This window comes from Leucoraja erinacea, chromosome 2 (genome assembly GCF_028641065.1).
Source record: "Leucoraja erinacea ecotype New England chromosome 2, Leri_hhj_1, whole genome shotgun sequence".
Classification (NCBI taxonomy): Eukaryota; Metazoa; Chordata; class Chondrichthyes; order Rajiformes; family Rajidae; genus Leucoraja; species Leucoraja erinaceus.
The window spans coordinates 32,707,504-32,722,245 of record NC_073378.1 but is presented as its reverse complement, the minus strand read 5'-3'; the positions used below and the strand labels follow the sequence as shown (position 1 = coordinate 32,722,245).

At 48.2% G+C, this 14,742-nt stretch overlaps 1 protein-coding gene across 2 annotated transcripts in view; it reads right to left on the bottom strand.

The window, feature by feature from the left end:
* Positions 1-14,742, bottom strand: part of cap2 (cyclase associated actin cytoskeleton regulatory protein 2) — a 138,838-nt gene that overhangs the window by 75,681 nt on the left and 48,415 nt on the right. For both annotated transcript variants that reach the window (XM_055654535.1, XM_055654542.1), the window contains one exon: positions 6,747-6,824. In XM_055654535.1, the coding sequence (XP_055510510.1) occupies positions 6,747-6,824 (78 nt within the window). The remainder of the gene's footprint in view (positions 1-6,746; positions 6,825-14,742) is intronic.

Sequence of the window (14,742 nt, the reverse complement as noted above, 5' to 3'; positions counted from 1 at the left end):
AGATCAGCAATGATTCAATGGCGGAGACGGGAAGAGAGGAGAGAGAGAGAGAGAGAGGAGAGAGAGAGAGAGAGGGGAGGGAGAGGGAGAGAGAGAGAGAGGGAGAGAGAGAGAGAGAGAGAGAGAGAGAAGAGAGAGAGAGAGAGAGAGAGAGAGAGAGAGAGAGAGAGAGAGAGAGAGAGAGAGAGAGAGAGAGAGAGAGAGAGAGAGAGAGACAGAGAGAGAGAGAGAGAGAGAGAGAGAGAGAGAGAGAGAGAGAGAGAGAGAGAGAGAGAGAGAGAGAGAGAGAGAGAGAGAGCGAGAGAGAGAGAGAGAGAGAGAGAGAGAGAGAGAGAGAGCGAGAGAGAGAGAGAGAGAGAGAGAGAGAGAGAGAGAGGGGAGAGAGAGAGGAGAGAGAGAGAGAGAGAGAGAGAGAGAGAGAGAAACGGTTACTTAAACTTAGAGAAATGAATATTAATGCTGCTGGGCTGTAAGCTGCCCAAGGAAAATATCCCTGTTCAATGTGTAGGCAAGAACTGCAGATGCTGGTATAAACTGAAGATAGACACAAAATGCTGAAGTCACTCAGCGGGTCAGGCAGCATTTCTGGAGAAAAGGTATAGGTGACGTTTCGGGTTGAGCCCCAGTCTGAAGAAGGGTCTCTCTCCTCTGACCCGAAACGTCACCTATTCTTTTTCTCCAGAGATGCTGCCTGACCGGCTGAGTTACTCCAGCACTCTGTGTCAATCCCTGTTCCATGTTCCAGTGCACAGGGGAACCTTCACCAAATGCATTGAAATGGCATCGCCCTGCATCTAAACTCTGCTGCCTAAAACAGACCTAAACGCCATCCGATCTTCAAGTCATTTGTTGACGCTCGTCATATGTTTCAGCAGGTGGGGACAACAGCGCGGGGTCGAGGTATAAGTTTCAGGAGGTGGAAGCCAGCAGTCACATTGCTGCTTAGAAGAGCGTTCACTAATTTCAAAAACACACGTGTGGGATAAAACACCAAGCATATTCAGTACTTAATGTAATTCAAGTGTCATTTGTTGCTTAGTAGTGGCACCCTGGCCTCTGAATCAGAAGGCTATGGGGTCAGGGCATGCCCCAAATACTTCAGTGCACATGTGCACAGTGACATTTAGTGCAGTCATCAGAGAGCATTGCTGTCCTTCAGTTGAGACGTTAAACTAAGGATCTGCCTGCCCATGTGTGTAAATTAGCGGCAGCCACTGAAACACATTTGACAGTGCACAGTAAGGCTAGTTTAGAGATACAGCGCGGAATCAGGCCCTTCGACCCACCGAGTCCGCGCCGACCAGTGATCCCCGCACACTAACGTTACCCCGCACGCAACTAGGGACAATTTACATTTTTACACCAAGCTAGTTAACCTACAAACTTTGGAGCGTGGGAGGAAACCGAAGATCTCGGAGAAAACCCACGTGGCCGTGGGGAGAACGTAAAACTCCATACAGACAGCACCCGTAATCGGGATCGAACCCGGGTCTCTGGCGCTGCAAGCGCTGTAGGGCAGCAACTCTACCGTTGCACCACCACGGCCGCCCTGAACGCACGGTGAAAGAAAGTTGTCTGCAGCTTTGCAGTCTCATTCCTGTCGGTCAGCGACACTAACTGAACCATCCTACCCACAACCAGAGAGCAGTGCTGACCTACTATCTACCTCATTGGTGACCCGCGGACTACTCTTGATCGGACTTTGATGGCTTTACCTTGCACTGAACGTTATTCCCTTATCTTGTATCTGTACACTGTAAATGGCTCTATTGTAATCGTGTATTGTCTTTCCGCTGACTGGTTAGCACGCAACAAAGGCTTTTCACTGTACCTCGGTGCACATGACAATAAACTAAACTGTAAAGGGCCTGTCTCACTTGGCCATCATCACGCAGATGACGCGCAAAGATTTTGTACATCACAAAATTCTGCGCCGCTGCGCGTCACTGCCTGTGTCATCACGCACCATGCGCACATCACGTGCGTGTCACAACGCGCGCGTCCTGCGTCGTGAAGCCTAAATTGATGTAGCGTAAATGACGTCACAATGACGGCCAAGTGGGACAGGCCGTTAAGTGTAACTCAAAGGAACTTTTCACACTGCTGTGCCTGCAATATTCTATCAAAGGACATTTCTCAAGAATTAAATTCTTTGAGGAGGGGGGGGGTTCAGTTTCAGTTTAGTTTATCCTCACATGTACCGAGGTACAGTGAAAAGCTTTAGTTGCGTGCTAGCCAGTCAGCAGAAAGATTGATTGGGGTGTACGGTAGGGAGTATATTGACAGGTTACACCACGGCGTGGTTTAGTAACAGGAAGGCCGAAGAACAAACAAGATTACAAGGAGCAGTGAACATTGTCCATCACGAGTACTGGCCTCCCCACTATCGAAGGGATCTACAGGGATCTAAAGGCTGCCAGCATCATCAGAGACCCACAGATTCCTGGCCACCCCCTCTTTTCACTCCTTCCCATCGGGGGGGGGGGGGGGGGGGGAGGGGGGAAGGTACAGGAGCCTGAAAACTAACGTCCAGGTTCAGAAGCAGCTTGTTCCCTACAACCATCAGGCTAATGAACACTACAAACGACAAACAAAACTATGAACTATGGACTGACACAAAATGCTGGAGTAACTCAGCGGGACAGGCAGCATCTCTGGAGAGAAGGGATGGGTGACTTTTTGGGTCAAGACCCTTCTTCGGACTGAAAGTCATGGGGAAGGGAAACGAGAGATATAGACGATGATGTAGAGAGATATAGAACAAATGAGTGAAAGAGGCAAAAAAGTAACAATGATAAAGGAAACTGGCCATTGTTAGCTGTTTGCTAGGTGAGAACGAGAAGCTGGTGTGGCTTGGGTGGGGGAGGGATGGAAAGAGAGAGGGAATGCAAGGGTTACCTGAAGTTAGAGCTATCACTATATTCATACCACTGGGCTGTAAGCTGCCCAAGCAAAATATGAGATGCTGTTCCTCCAATTTGCATTTAGCCTCACTGACAATGGAGGAGGCCCAGGACAGAAAGGTCAGTGTGGGAATGGGAAGGAGAATTAAAGTGTTTAGCCACCAGGAGATCAGGTTGGTTCAGATGGACTGAGCGAAGGTGTCCAGCAAAACAATCGGCCAGTCTACGTTTGGTCTCGCCGATGTATAAGAGTCCACTTATCTTGGACAACGGATTCAGTAGGTTATGGACAACGGACTGCCTTGGTTGCACTCAGGTTTTTGGGGCAATTCTGCACTAGTAGAATTGTAAACTCGGGACTTTAGGCCTTTGTTTGTATTTTGCTCTTTATAAAAATTCCTTTTGCCTGTTTTATTTTGTCACTGTGCTTACAGATCAGTTATGCTGCTACAATTAAGAATTTCACCCATTCCATTTCGGTACATATGACAATTAAAGACTCTTGACTTTCGAGAAACTGTTGGAAGGGATAAGGGACTGGGTGGTTTCCATGGCGATCTTGGCAGTATCTATTCAACCAGCATCATTAGAATAAATTATCTTGCCATTATCTCACGACTTGTGCAACCTTGCTGTTGGCAAGCAGGTTGCTGCATTTGTGTAGGAATGAACTGCAGATGCTGGTTTAAATCGATGGTAGACACAAAATACTGGAGTAACTCAGCGCGGGACAGGCAGCATCTCTGGAGAGAAGGAATGGGTGACGTTTCGGGTCGAGACCTTTCTTCAGACTGAAGGTGTCTACCTTTTTGCCGCACGTCCTATATATTAGAGGGCATTTTACAGAGAGTGCAAGTAGTGATGGCGGCACAGTGGCGCAGCTGGTAGAGCTGCTCCCACACGGCGCCGGAGTCCCGGGTTCGATCCCCACCTTGACTTCTGTCTGTGTGTAGTTTGCACGTCCTCCCTGTGACTGTGTGGGTTTCCTCCGGGTGCTCTGGTTTCCTCAAAGACGTGTGGGTTCGTAGGTTAACTGGCCTCTGTAAATCATCCCTAGTGTGTAGGGAGCGGATGCGAAAGTGGGATAACATATGCTGCGAATCTAAACTAACCTTTATTCTCAACTGGTGTGAACGGGTGATCGATGGACAGCAAAGACTCAGTGAACTGGAGGGCCTGTTTCCATGCTGCAAATCTAAACTAACCTAATCTAAACTACTGCATTGATTGAATAGATTCAAGATTCAAGATTCAAGAGAGTTTATTGTCATGTGTCCCAGATAGGCCAATGAAATTCTTGCTTTGCTTCAACACAACAGAATATACTAGGCATAAATAAATACAGAACAGAACAGTGTGACCATATACCAATTAATATATATACACACACATAAATAAACAGATGAAGTGCAATGGGCTATTAACGATCAGAGTTTTGTTTGAGTTGAGTTTAATAGCCTGATGGCTGTGGGGAAGAAGTTATTTAGTTTAGTTTAGAGATACAGCACGGAAACAGGCCCTTCGGCTCACCGGGTCCGCGTCGACCAGCGATCCCTGCGCATTAACACCATCCTACTCCCATTAGGGACAATTTTATATATTTACCAAAGCCAATAAACCTACGTTGTGGGAGTGTGGGTGGAAACCGAAGATCTCGGAGAAAACCCACGCAGGTGACGGGGAGAACATACAAACTCTGTACAGACAGCACCCGTGGTCGGAATCGAACCCGAGTCTCCGGCACTGCATTCGCTGTAAGGCAGCAACTCTACCGCTGCGCCAGACACATTTTTTATCGACAAAAAGATCCATATAACAGTTCATGCATTGATGTTGGGTGCTGTGTATCATTCTATTTTTTTAATTTTTTAGAAATGCATACAGTCATGAAAAACATTGCTTTCAGGTGATATCTGGAGTATTGTGTACAGTTTTGGTTTCCTAATTTGAGGAAGGACATCCTTGTGATCGAGGCGGTGCATTCAACCCCCCTCAGTGCCCAGTGGTCCGGGAAATACCCCAGGATGCCCGTGGACAGGGCGTAGTCCCTCTCTGTTACCACCCAGTTGCGGAAGTAACCCCGGAAACCAGATGGAACATCTTGGCATGGACAAGTTGGCTGAAGGGCCTGTATGGCTCTGACCCTCTGAGTTCCTCCAGTACATTTGTGCCTACGTTGTACATGCGAGAGTATTTTGGCCAGCATGGATAAAGTGGGCTGGGAGACACGTTGCGTGGAAACAAAGGACTGCAGATGCTGGTGACATGAAAGGACACAAAGTGCTGGAGCAACTCCAACAATTATGGGGCGATTATGATGAGATACAGTGGCGCAGAGGTAGAGCTACTGCCTTACAGCTACAGGGACCCGGGTTCGATCCTGACCGCAGGGGCTGTCTGTACAGAGTTTGTACGTTCTCTCCATGACCGGCGTGGGGTTTCCTCCCACACTCCAAAGGCAGACAAGTGTGTAGCTTAATTTGCAATTGTCCCTAGTGTGTGTGGGATAGTGTTGGTGTGCGGGGAGTCGCTGGTCGTCGTGGACTCGGTGGGCCGAAGGGCCTGTTTCCGCGCTGTATTTCTAAACGTTCTAGGCAGCATCTCTGCAGAATGGGTAATTATCTCATGGATAGGTGACGTTTCGGCTCAGGACCTTGCTTCAGACTGATTACAAGACTAACAAGTACTTTACATGTTGCTAAAAAGCACACAATTACACACGCAGTAAACATCATGTCTATCTTCAATGGTCAGGCCGCACGTGGCCTACAGCGGTGGAGCAGCGGCGGAGGACACCACGGCCACGCTTGGCCAGGTCGACACTGCAACGTCGCCATGACAACGGGCCTTCATGGTCAGGCCAAGAACCCTGCACTTACAACTGGGAGTTGAAAAGGGCACCAATCTGGTGACTCTGTCTACTGTCTCAGTGCACTACGCTCCGCTTGCAATGTATCTGAGATGCTTATCTAAGATGTATCTGAGTGCGTATGTACATTGATACTTGTACTGAGCTGCATTCAAAAATGAATTTCACTGTACCTCGGTACATTGGAGTTGGCCTCACCTGCCTTCTTAGGGCTAACGGAATCAAGGTATAAGGGGAAAAAGCAGGAACGGGTGCTGATTTTGGATGATCAGCCATGATCATTTTTTTTTGTATCAAAAAATAATTTATTTAATTTCAACATGACACAAAAAACAAAAAAACAAAAACCGTGGTGACATACCCCACCACCATGTTACAAAATCATCAAACAACTATGTTACAAACATTCTAATACCTACTATACAACCCCCGTAAAGGGACAAGCATCGGGCTCGGGCAAAGCCCTCTTCTGCCTGGCACCATGACTCGCGGATGGCCAGCTTGGCCAGGCCTAGGACCAACCCAACCAGGACATCTTCAGCCCTGCCTACTCCCTAGATCCCGTCACAAGTCCTTCAGTCACTGACAGCAGAGCCACTCCTCCCCTTGCTGACCCTAGGTGGAGTGGCAGTGCTCCTTGCCTTCCGGTCCCTGGCTACAAAGGATGCTCCACTGGTCCCTCTAAGCCATGATCATATTGAATGGCGATGCTGGCTCGAAGGGCTGAATGGCCTACTCCTGCACCTATGTTCTATGTTTCTACACGTGACAAATAAAGTGCCGTGCCATACCATGCGGAACACGAGGTGCTACTACTGCTGTTGTTATCCATTCTGTTGTTGAGCTTTTCAACAACCTGTTATGTCAATGACATTTGATGGCCAGGATGTATCTGTTTCAAGGCAGAGTTAAATTGAACTTCACAGGAGTGAGGAGTGGTTGTGGATCTCCACAGCACACATGCAGTTACCTACCTCTAGGGGCTGCTGGTGCTTACAGGCCATCATCAGGAAGGTTCTCTGGGCATCAAACGCTGCCTTAAATACCTCTGCCTGTTGGAGGAACAGAAAAAAATAATCAGACAAAGGATAAAATGGGACAGATAAACAGTTTAGTCTATTGTCACGGGTACAGTGAAAAGTTTGTTATGTGCTGACCAGTCAGTGGAAAGACAATACATGATTACAATCGAGCCATCCACAGTGTACAGTTACAAATTAAGGAAATAACGTTTAGTGCAAGGTAAAGCCAGCAAAGTCCGATCTAAGATAGTCTGATGAGGTAGATAGTAGCTCAGGACTGCTCTCTAGTTGTTGATACGATGGTTCTGTTGCCTGGTAACAGCTGGGAAGAAACTGTCCCCGAATCAGGAGTTGTGCGTTTTCACACTTTTTATACCTTTTGCCCGATGGGAGAAGAGGGAGTGGCCAGGGTGTGCGACTCGTCCTTGATTACGCTGCTGGCCTTGCCGAGGCAACGTGAGGTATAAATTGAGTCAATGGAAGGGACGTTGGTTTGTGTGATGGTCTGGGCTGCGTCCACAATTCGCGGTAATTTCTTACAGTCTTGGATGGAGCTGTTCCCAAACCAAGCTATGATACATCCTGATAAAATGCTTATTTTGCCGTCTTATATGGAGCTGATCGACGCCAGATTGTGCTGAGAACGGGTCCCCCACTGATTCTCCGGCACCCTCGGGTCCAGAGCTCTCTGGATGATCAGGACCGACAGAGGCCACGGCCTGGGGTGTGGGCGAGATACCGGCCCACAAAGTCGATCTCGGAGGTCGGATATGGGAATGGATCTGCCGGCTCCAGCCGGGCCGGAGTTCCAGAGCCCCGGCCGCAGGGAGCAAATACCATCGGCCGCGGAAGTCTGGATGAGGTCGAGATCGGCCGCCTCAACCGGTCTAGACGACGCATTTTCGGGGTGAGAGGATTTCAGGTGCACTCTCGTGATTTTGCCCGGATTAAAAGAGGTGCTGGATGACCCCGGCACCTGGAAATAAGTCCTTCGGCCCAACTTGCCAACACCGACCAACATAAGTGATAGGAGCAAATTAGGCCATTTGGCCCATCAAGTCAACTCTGGCATTCAATCACGTCTGACCCATCTCTCCCTCCTAACCCCATTCTCCTGCTTTCTCCCCATAACCCCTGACACCCGTAATAATTAAGAATCTATCTATGCCTTTAAAATATCCATTGATTTGGCCACCACAGCCTTCTGAGGCAATGAATTCCACAGATTCATCACCCTCTAACTAAAGACATTTCTTCTCATCTCCATCCTAAAGGAACATCCTTTAATTCTGAGGCTGTGACCTCTGCTCGTAGACTCTCCCACTCTGGTCCTAAACACGTTCTCCACATCCACTCTATCCAGGCCTTTCACTATCCGACAAGTTTCAATAAGGTCCCCCCCTCAACCTTCCAAACTCCAGCGAGTACAGGCCCAGTGCCATCAAACATTCATCATATGTTAACCCACTCATTTCTGGGATCATTCTCGTAAACCTCCTCTGGACACTCTCCAGAGCCAGCATATCCTCACTCGGATATGGGGCCTAAATTAGCTCAGAATACTACACTACACTAGTGCCTGCGTTTGGCGGGGCTAGTGTAGATGGGGGGGGGGGACATGCTTTCGTCAGTGTGGGCAAGTTGGGGCAAAGGGCCTGTTTCCACACTCTATGGCTCTATCGCCAATTACCAGAAAATCTGTGGTTAGAAAAAATCGTGGGTCAATTTCTTCACCCTATGAACATTAACCAATGCAGTTGTCCCACCAGTCCATTTCAACAAACTTAATGCCACTGTGCATCTGTCTCTGGCATATTATTCTTGACGGATCCCAGATGAACAGAGTTATACCAAATACCACATACTACAGGGAGATTAGAAAAGGCTGCACAGACAGCTGGGAATGTGAAACCTCATCTTCCATACTTACACCTTTCACCACCTATATCCTCAAAGAGGCAATTTTCATTTGGGAGGCACAGTGGTGCAGCGGTAGTTGCTGCCTTACAATGCCGGGGACCTGGGTTCGATCCTGACTACGGGTGCTTGTCTGTGCGGAGTTTGTACATTATCCCTGTGACCGCGTGGGTTTCTCTGGTAGCTCCTGTGGGTTATCTCTCACATTCCAAAGACGAACAGGTTTGTAGGTTAAATGGCTTCAGTAAGAATTGTAAATTGTCCCCAAGTGTGTAGGATAGTGTTAGTGTACGGGCGTGATCGCTGGTCGGTGAGCCGAAGGGCCCGTTTCCACACTGTACCTTTAAACTAAACGGAACTAAAAAATTATGTTCATCGCTAAACCCATTTGCTTTTAGTCAGTGGATTAGAGGAAACGTCACCATTTCAGAAACAGTACTGCACAATAACACTCGGTACATATTTGGGAATCAGTGAACCTGGGTCTCCGGCGCTGCATTCGCAATTTGTAAGGCAGCAACTCTACCGCTGTGCCACCGTACAGTGAAATGCTTTGCTTTGCATACAACCTGGTAAAATCATGTCGCAGACCTCACCTCGGCAGTACACAAGAGTCACCACGTTTTGGCGCTGACAAAGTTACGAAAGTTGGTCCAAACAAATAACTTTGATTGAATTGAATGAAAGATACAGGCAAGGAAACAGGCCCTTTGGCCCACTGAGTCCCCGCTGACCACCAATCACTCGTTCTACATTGTCCCACTTTTACATCCACAAGGGACAAATCACAGCCTCCAATTAACCAACACATTGCAGCGAATTGTGGACGCTGCCTAGACCATGACGCAAACCAACTTCCCTTCCATTGACTCCATCTACACCGCACGCTGCCTCGGCAAGGCCAGCACCATAATCAAGGACAAGTCGCACCCTGGCCACTCCCTTTTTCTCACCTCTCCCATCAAGCAAAAGCTATAGAGGTGTGAAAACGCACACCTCCAGATTCTGGGACAGTTTCATCACAGCTGCCAACAGGCACCTGGACCAGACTACCAACAACCAGAGAGCGGTCTTGAACTACCATCGAGCTATCTTTGATCGGACTTTACTGGTTTTACCTTGCACTAAACTTTATTCCCTTATCATGTATCTGTACACTATGAATGGCTTGACTGTAATCATGTATTGTCTTTCCGCTGACTGGTTAGCACGCAACAAAAGCTTTTTACTGTACCTCAGTACACGTGGCAATAAACTAAACTGGACTACAAACCTGCGCGTCTTTGGGAAACCAGAGCACGCGCGTGGTTAGAGAGAGCACATGCAAACTCAGCGCACGTAGCTGCAGCAAATTTAGAGTAGGATACATAATATTTGTTACTAAATGGTCACTACATGGGGCGAAGGCAGGAGAATGGGGTTGAGAGGTACAGATTGATCAGCCACGATTGAATGGTGGAGTGTACGATGGGCTGAATAGCCTAATACTGCTACTAGAAATTATAACATAAACTGAAGTCTACTCCATCATTCAACCATGGCTGATCTATCTTTCCCTCTCAACCCCATTATCCTGTCTTCTTCCCATAACCCCTGACACCCGTACTAATCATGAATCTATCAATCTCAGCCTTAAAATTATCCAATGACTTGGCCTCCACAGCCGTCCTTGGCAATGAATTCCACAGATTCATTGCTCTCTGACTGAAGAAATTCCTCCTCATTGCCTTTCTGAAGGAACGTCTTTTTATTCTGAGGTTATGGCCTCTGGTCCTAGACTCTACCACTAGTGGAGACATCCCCTCCACATCCACTCTGCCAAGGCCTTTCACTATTCGGTTAGATTCAATGGGGTCCCCTTTAATCCTTCTAAACTCCAGCGAGTACAGGTCCAGCACCATCAAACACTCATCATACGCTAACCCAATCACCCTTGGGATCATTGTCGAAAACCTCCTCTGGACCCTCTCTAGAGCCAGCACAACCTTCCTCAGATATGGAGGCCAAACCTTCTCATAATACTCCAAACGTGGTCTGACCCAGCGCCTCACAAAGCCGCAGAAATTACATTGCTGTATTTTGCATTCTAGCCCTCTGCAAATAAAGGGCAGCGTTGCATTCGCATCCTGCGATGCAGATTCCACTGAACAACAAATGGATGCCAGCTGACCAGCGTGAACTGCTATCAAGCAGCCAGACAAAAAAAAACAAAAAGCTACTAAATCTCGTCAGCTCAGCTGATCAAGCACTTAGACATGCAAGGGCATTTGCTGATGAGGCAAAGCATGTTATTTTAACAGCTAACTCATGGCTCAGACCATATTTAGAAGACGGTGTACCATTCTGTGCGCTGTTCAAAGGGACACTGATGTATCGGAAAGAATTTGGAGAATGAGGAGTTGGCTGCCATTAATAGTCAAGGCTATACGATCTCCTTGGCAAAATTGCCTGCATAAATGTGAATGGTTGAATGCATGGTCAGATGATCACATACTTTTGGTTTACGTTCTCCATTGGTAAGCTGCGGCCGGTTCACTGTTACAACTTTACAGCAAAGAATTCCTATCATCCTGACCTCTTACACAATCCCGTTATAATTTTTGCTGTTAAGTAGTTATTTATTTAAAGAGACATTGCACATCCCACCACTGGGGAAGCTCTCGGTAAAAGAGTCCCCTCATTGAAATAGAAAGGGCTGCTTTTCTAAGTTCATAAGATAGAGGAGCAGAATTAGGCCATTCGGCCCAACAAGTCCACTCCACCATTTATCTTTCCCTCTCAACCCCATTCTCCTGCATTCACCCAATCCATTCTCCTCATGATCTGATGAACAAGAACATAGCCTGACCTACTGGCTATTTCCAGCCTTCGTTTCAGATATTCAGATTTCAGAATATCTGAACCTTCGTTTCAGATATTCAGCAGCTCTACTTCCTTAGAAGGCTTAGAAAGTTTGGCAAGTCCCCTACAACTCTCACCAGGTGCACCAGAGAAAGCATTTTATCAGCATGCATCACAGCGTGGTTTGGGAACAGCTCCATCCAACAAATTGCCAAGAATTGTGGACGCAGCCCAGACCATCACACAAACCAACCTCCCTTCTATTGACTCCATTTATACCTCAGGCTGCCTCGGCAAGGGCAGCAGCATAATCAAGAATGAGTCGCACCCTGGCCACTCCCATCGGGCAAAAGGTATAGAAGTATGAAAACGCAGTTCTCCAGATTCAGGGACAGTATCTTCCCAGCTGTTATCAGGCAACTGGACCATCCCACCACAACCAGAGAGCTGTCCTGAACCACTATTTACCTCATTGGTGAACCTTGGACTATCCTTGATCGGACTTTGCAGGCTTTAAGGGGCTGTCCCACTGCGGCGACATAATCTGCGAGTTTAGACGAGTTTGCCCTCGACAAACTCGCAGCATGGTCGACACGTAAGTAAGTGCATTTTATTTATATAGCACGTTTAAATCAAGTCGCGTTGAAACCAAAGTGCTTTACATAAAAGAAATAATAAAGTTTCCGTACATCCATAGAAAAATTAAAAATAAGAAAAATGACACAACACATTATAGAATTCAACATGAACGTCCCCCCACAACAGAATCAACATTTTCCACTGTGGGGAAAGGCATCAAAAAGTTCAGTCCTCTTCCTCTGTGAAACACCCGAGGTCGGGGCCTATTTGTGGCCTCCGCAGCCAGTCCGATGTTTTCAGTCCCTCTTGCCGGAAAGCTGGAACTCCGGCGTCGGGTGAACACTCCTCAGCGGCTTGGAGTGTCTGGAGTGGCCGCTCCTTCCCCGGAGACTGCGGCACCCCAAGTCCTCAGGCCGCGGTGGTAGGAGCTCCGACTCTGGCCATCTCGGATCCCAGGCTCCGCGGTGTTCCAAATCCAGCGCCACCCGCGGCTGGACGCCCGCAGCCACAGCTCCTCGGATGTTGGAGTCGGCAGTCACCGCACTCCGGTGCTTACCGCACGGCGACCCGGTAAGGCCTCGCCCGCTCCCTGATGGTGTCCGCCGAAGTTGTGCCGCCGACAAAGCTGTAGTCCCGGCCGGTCCCGACGGGAAACGCCGCTCCAGTCCGATGGTAGGCTGCGAGGAAGGGGCAAAGAAGCAGCTCGGAGGGAAGCCGCCTCTCCGACCAGGTAGGGACTAGGAAATAAAGTTTCCCTCTTCCCCTCCCCCTACCCACCACATAAAAGACCTCCAACTAACATTTGTTTTTTACCAGGACTAAAAATAAAAATAAAAAAGGGTGAAAGGTCGGACTGCTGACAGAGCAGCCATACACAACGGCGCCCCACTCCTGCAGTCCGCCATGAACGTGGTCCTAGGAATTCCTTTGAGGTTACTGGAACTCTCCCTCATGCTCGAGGGAAGTTCCTGCATACTCGTGGCCTCAGCTAGGTCGCGGAAAATTTTTCAGCATGTTTTCAGTGAGTAAAATTTGGTCAACATGGTTCTTTTGAACTCGTAGTGCAGTGGAGTGGGGTCGCTATGTAGTTACAGGCAGTCGAGGGCAGCCGTAGGCAATCTCCTTCGCTGACCGGGCATTATAATTGGCTCATTGGAGTTTTCAGGACCAAGGAAAATCGACCGGTTGGTTAAATGCCCGCTAAACTTTATTATAGCGGGTCTGCACTTGGTCTAGTACTTCTTAAAAGTGTCTCCACTCCTACTCCCCCCCTTCTCTCCTCTCTTCACGCTCTCTAAAGGACCTACCGTACACTGTGGCAGCCATTTACATTCCTGTTCATCGCAGTTGTGAATTTCAGACAGCGATCCCCCGTTTTCCCTGGCCCCCGCCTTTGCGATATGTGTGTGTGTGTGTGTGTGTGTGTGTGCGTGTGTGTGTGTGTGTGTGCGTGCGTGCGTGTTTGTGTGTGTGTGTGTGTGTGTGTGTGTGTGTGTGTGTGTGTGTGTGTGTGTGTGTGTGTGTGTGTGTGTGTGTGTGTGTGTGTGTGTGTGTGTGTGTGTGTGTGTGTGTGTGTGTGTGTTTGTGTGTGTGTGTGTGTGTGTGTGTGTGTGTCTGTGTGTGTGCGTGCGTGTGTGTGTGTGTGCGTGTGTGTGTGTGTGTGCGGTCGGTCGATCCAGCCCGCGGTTTCAACACGGACGGTCGATCCAGCTGGACGTTTTCCAGGCGAGTGCCCTCGACCTTGAAGGTCGAAGACATTCTTCTTAACTCGCGGATTAGGTCGCCGCAGTGTGACAGTCCCTTTACCTTGCACTAAATTTTATTCCCTTATCATGCACCTACACACTGTAAATGGCTCGATTGTAATCATGTGTTGTCTTTCTGCTGACTGGATATTCACTCTACCTCGGTACAAGTGACAATAAACTAAACTGAACAGAACTGAAGGTGCAGTTTTCTGTATTACGCGGTTCCAACAGTACTTTTGCTCCCAACCTTATCCTCGAAGTCATCCAGCACGGAAACGGGCCCTTTGGCCCAACTTGTCCATGCCAACCAATATGCCCAGTCCCAACTCCCCCCATTTGACTAACTGACCCCTTAAAGTGCAGCACATCACACTTATAACCATATAACAATTACAGCACGGAAACAGGCCATCTCGGCCCTACAAGTCCGTGCCGAACAACTTTTTTCCCTTAGTCCCACCTGCCTGCACTCATACCATAACCCTCCATTCCCTTCTCATCCATATGCCTATCCAATTTATTTTTAAATGATACCAACGAACCTGCCTCACCACTTCCACTGGAAGCTCATTCCACACCGCCACCACTCTCTGAGTAAAGAAGTTCCCCCTCATGTCACCCCTAAACTTCTGTCCCTTAATTCTGAAGTCATGTCCTCTTGTTTGAATCTTCCCTATTCTCAAAGGGAAAAGCTTGTCCACATCAACTCTATCTATCCCTCTCATCATTTTAAAGACCTCTATCAAGTCCCCCCTTAATCCACTTGTCTGGATTGGATTCCATCTGCAACCACTCTGTCCAATTTTCTAATTGATCAATGTCCCGCTGTACCCCTTCAACATTCCTCATTATCGATGACTCCA